Source organism: Channa argus, chromosome 12 (assembly GCF_033026475.1).
Source record: "Channa argus isolate prfri chromosome 12, Channa argus male v1.0, whole genome shotgun sequence".
NCBI lineage: Eukaryota > Metazoa > Chordata > Actinopteri > Anabantiformes > Channidae > Channa > Channa argus.
Genome location: NC_090208.1, coordinates 26853852 through 26859014, shown reverse-complemented (window position 1 = coordinate 26859014; position 5163 = coordinate 26853852). Strand labels below are relative to the sequence as shown.

At 43.3% G+C, this 5163-nt stretch overlaps 1 protein-coding gene across 1 annotated transcript; it reads right to left on the bottom strand.

Moving 5' to 3' along the window:
* Positions 1-382: 382 nt before the first annotated feature.
* Positions 383-4341, bottom strand: cd248a (CD248 molecule, endosialin a). Its single transcript, XM_067524451.1, has one exon. It carries the CDS (start codon positions 4098-4100, stop codon positions 1854-1856), a length of 2247 nt encoding a protein of 748 aa, XP_067380552.1. The 5' UTR covers positions 4101-4341; the 3' UTR covers positions 383-1853.
* Between the last annotated feature and the right edge of the window lie 822 nt (positions 4342-5163).

Here is a 5163-nt window from a genome sequence, read left to right as displayed (position 1 = left end):
TTTTCATCAGCTGATTCCATTAGTAACAACAATCACAAAGCGTCCTAACTGTGCTCTCACCTCTTACAGTGAACACACAACCCTCTGAGGATCATGGAATTATAGTATCCTTATTGTCACCCACCCCTCCCTCCACCCACATTCATTCTTTACTTTTCCACCATCACCACAGCTTTGGGATCTTTAAAAAGAGCAATGAGTGTCAGCACAATATGCTTCAAATGTAAAATATCAAATATTACAAAAAAGATTTATTTAATGATCTATTTATAGCATTTGCTTTTTCACCGTTTTTCTAATGTTGCTAAAACTCCTCTTATAGTGGAGTCAATCTCCAGTCAAACTCTTTCTAAGGTCAGTAACACATTTTCAAACACATGGCTTCTCATATGTGGTTTTTTATTTCACAACTCTTAGAATGTAGTAGGCAAAAGACATCAGTTATTTCTTGCATTTCACAGTCGAGCAATATAAGACATGAAAAGACATGTTTCATGTGTAAATTTAAACTGGCACTTTGTGTCTCCAAGCAATTCAGTGAAAAAACTTTCAATTGTTTTTTTCTTTGTCCATCAAATTTATACACTCACCATCATCCACATCTCTAAAACAAGCAGCGGAGGCTTTCTTCCCCCACACCATTTATCCTTTTAGAATCTGTGATTGGAAATCTGTGAGCTGCCATTGTCTTTTCAAATTGCCAGCACCTGTAAACTGTGGCAGTGTCACAGGGCTTAATGTGATTTTACACCTTTTAAGACACAACCTTCTGGAGCGCACCAATAATACTGTGGTCCAGAAGCATGACTGGCAACCATTTCATTAACAAGGTCAAGGCTAAAGTCAGCCCACAGCCCTTAAAACATTCCCTGTGTGTGTGTGAACATCTGCATTTTAACCTTTTTTCAACCAGAAGTCAAGGAAAGGAGAAGTGCTGTTAAACTGATTGAGGAAAAACATTCCCATGTGCATACAGACATTCCTCTGCATAGTACCATGTTTATGGGGACCGTTAAAAAACAGTATACTTTTGAATTATTGTCATTAATTGTTAGATTTTCTAAAAACAAAATGGTAGTGAGACAAACATAAATACAATAGAAACCCAATATAAAGTACAAAGAAGGTTTTAGTCTCCAAGTAACCATTTTATTTAACACATGCTTTGGAAATAATTGCTTTTCTAGATTTATTATGTGAATTCTCAATACCATTTCTCTTGCGGGGAATCTTTTCACCCACTGCAGATGTGAAATAATATTACATCTAAATCCCTTCTATACAGTTGACAGTAACAGTAATCTACAGTGATAAGCTATTAAAATTAACTAAGCCTGAGGATTTTGCATGAAACAGACCTCACAGTCAAGTTTTGCTGCATTAAAAAAACTGAATGCTTTTGCCATCAGTACAATGATTCCAAGGCTCCTAGGATCTGGCACAAGCTGTGGAATACAGAAAATAAGATAGCAGATTTTTGACATTATTATTAGAGAGCATACGAGTTTATTACAATGTAGCCTAGTGCAATCATGAAGCATTCAGATCTTGTGCTGTGTGGCCAAAGTAGAAAACATCAATGAAATACGTACCACACAATAATGCCACAAGGAAACAAAGTCAGTGTTTTTAAGTGTCTGTTCTCCACATCGATCAGCTGTTGTTTTGTAATGTCCAATTAAGGGACCTTTAAAATCAAAATCTATTAGCTGATGTTCAACTGCGATATCCCATTGTGTTCAATGTAATTAGTTCCACAGTCATTGAGGGCAACACTACCAGGTTCATTTTTTAAATACGCTCACCTCTGAAATAGAGTCTGTTTATGGAAATGTCAGTTTTTTTCTCTCTGTCTAAACATGGGTCTTGACCCCTGCTGAGGGGTTAGATGCTCCCTGTTTATCATGAGCCCCAGAGATCCAGTGGTAGCAGTCAGTGGCATTCTTGTCTCGTGGCTGAATAGCACAACGGGTGCAATACACGATGCCCAGTGCCACCATCACCACAATGATAATGCAGATGGGTACTAGGAGGCCCACCAGGAGCCAGGTGCTGATTTTGTTCTGCCCTCTATCTTCCTGGACAGAATCCAGTATGTCGAGATTCTCTCCGCCCTTACTCAGTGGTGGCTGGGAAGGAGCAAGCCGTTCCCCAGCTGGGCTTAGTGACTGGGTGATCTCTTTATTCCCATACTCCCCTGGCAAATGAGTGTTTTCCATAAAGAGGTCCTGTTCTGGAGGTCCCTCGTTGTGGTGGGCAAAATCTGTAAGTACATTGTGGTCTGTGGTTGGATTATTTGGTTTGTAGCTGGTGACCTCAGACCTCAAATTCCAAGCTCCTTTTGAGATGGTAGAAAGGAAGGGAAGAGCTGTGGTGGTCTCCTCCTTGTCATCTTCGAACAAGTCTGGAGTAGTGCTAGAGCTAGTGGTGGCTGGAGATGTGGTGTAAATGTTGTTTTTAGGAATGTCCATCCCAGATTCAGGCCTCTGCCCAAAGATCAACCATTCTGTCCCTCCATTGTCTGTGTCTTTTCCATCATTCTCAGGCTCCTGTGTCAGAGGGTCCAGTGGTGTACCAAGAGGCAGTGGCTCCTGTGGAGCACTGGTGACCCAAATGACAACAGGATCAGTCGGCCACTTTTCTTGAACCTCTTCCTGAGGCCACTCAGTTTGGGTTTGCAGGTACCACTTAGATACCACAGGATTCCATACCTGAGGGGTGACAAAAGATCGGTCCTCTCCTTCCTCTCTCTTCTGACATGAGGAATTATCAGGCATGAGTTCATAGCCTTCCTCACAGTAACAAACAAATCCACCAATATGATTTGCACACATGTGCTGACAGGTCCCAGGGATCTGGCACTCATCAGTGTCTTGGCATTGGCTGGGGTTCTCAGGCACTGGGGAAAAACCCAGATTGCAGTGGCAGATATGAGATCCCAATATGTTCTCACATTCGTGTTCACAAGTAACATTTATACACTCATCTATATCCTCACACCCACCATCCTCATCTAAATCATAACCTTCCAGACATCCACATTCAAATGTTCCCGGGAAATTCGTGCAAAGCTGCTCACAAGGACTCTGGAGGCACTCGTCTATGTCCACACAGCCATGTTCATCTGGCAAAAGCATGTATCCTTCAGGGCAGGCACAGCGATACCCATCTGACAGGGGCAGACACTCAAACTGGCAGGGGGCTTCTTGACAAACATCAGACAGCTCACAGCTTTGTCCGTCAACTCCTAGCTGATACCCACTGTCACACTCACAGTAGAAGTGAGTACCATCTGTCCTGCAGAAATGCTCACACCCTCCATTATCCTGGTCACACCAGTATGATGCGGGGGATTCAGAGCAGAGGGGGGAATCTTTTGACCACCCCACTGAGCCATCTTCCTTTACTATACACGAAACTGACTGTTCCTCATTGGTGCCTGCAGGGCAGGGCACGGTAGCAACAGATCCAAAGGGTACATGGGTTAGCAGGGCGCTGACAAGGTTAAATGGTGTTGTGTAGAGGGCATTGCCTGCGCCTTCACTCCACAAGGCTGGACACATTCCTTTGTAGGCATAATGGCAGAGATACCCATCTACAGGGTCTGAGCAGAACACATCCATCCATTTTAGGTTATCATTCAGCTCTTGAGTACTGTAGCCCATGACCACACAACGTGGAACTGAGCACAAAGGGGATTCCTCTTCCTGCCAGTTGGAATACTGAGTGTCCTGGTCACCAGTAGTCCACGAGAAACCCCGCAGCAGATGAGAGCTACACTGGCGAGGCTGGCGCTGCAGGCCAATCCATACTTGCACCTTGGTACGTGAATGGCGCAAGTCCAAAGTGGAGAAAAGAGTGGAAATAGAGGTGGCATCCTCCTTGCGTTTGATGGTAGCCAGGTTGCCACCTTTTGCTCTGCATGCTTTCCATGATTCCAAAAAGGTTTTGCGTTGTAAATAGACCACAAAGCAGCCATCTGCATTGCACAATGCATCCCCTTCTCTCAACTCCTGGCCCAGTACTGAAGAAACTCCACAAAGCAAAGCCAGCAGGAAGGTTATGACAAGAGCAGCAGCACTAACCATCAGTGATCCCATTGTGTTTTAAACCTGAATGTATCTCACTCTCCACTCTCCCGTTGACTCTTCCTCTGACTTTCTTGTTTATGTCCCTTTAATTTCTGTTAAACTGTGGCTTACTCTCCTTTGTTGTCTATCTTAACCTCCATTGGAATCCTTGAGTTTTTTCACAGTCTGTCTCCGCTCTATAGTCTTGCTGGAGCAGCTCTGCACTGGAGTTGAGTGCGTGTAGACTGTCCCGAGATTTCACAGAGTAGGGAGGGAGGGGAGAGAAGGAAATAGGAGTAAAGGGAGGGAGATATGTCCAGAAGAGGGTAGGCAAAATGGGAGAAAGGGAGGGAATTGAGGAAAAGAATTGTATGTTTTCGGAAGAGGTAGGGGGTCTGCTATATGTGTGTGTTAGGGTGGGGGGAGGTGTAGCACAATGTGATTTCTTTCTTTTTAGGCTATGTCATATGGTTTTCATAAGCCCTGTTCATTGACACGGTTTGGTACTTTGCCATTTACCCACACTGACACACACTCACACACAAACAACCATACATTAAAATGTGGCACTTAAATGAATGCAGTGTAATCCTCCATCTACTTTTTGAATAATTTCTCTCATATTTTATTCCCGACGTGGAATTCTCGGATGCTTTTGACAGTATAAATTCTGTCTATTTATTTGAGTCCTCAAGTTTGATGTCTTATATCTATGCTTGCTTTGTTGATGACAAAATCCCCCTTTTTTTGTTTATAAAATTAATTAGAAAAAGTGCTGGAAGCCTCCATCTATTCCCACACAATTCCTGTCATATAATAATGACACAACAACAACCGTAGGCTAAAGAAAAAGGCATCAGTTGACCAATAAAGTCTGCAGTCTCATTAAAAACAACAATGCACCCCTTCATGCGAATGAGTAGTGAAGGTTGTCGATGTGGTGGAACAGGCACTTTGGGTTTGGTCGTTTTTTGTTTTTTTTTCAACCCGGTGTGTCTCAATATGTTTGTGGCAGAGGAGGTTGTGGGGCAGAAGCAGGATTCCTGTGAGTCAGCAATAAATCCTCCCGATTGCTGTGTGCGGTTTGCACCTC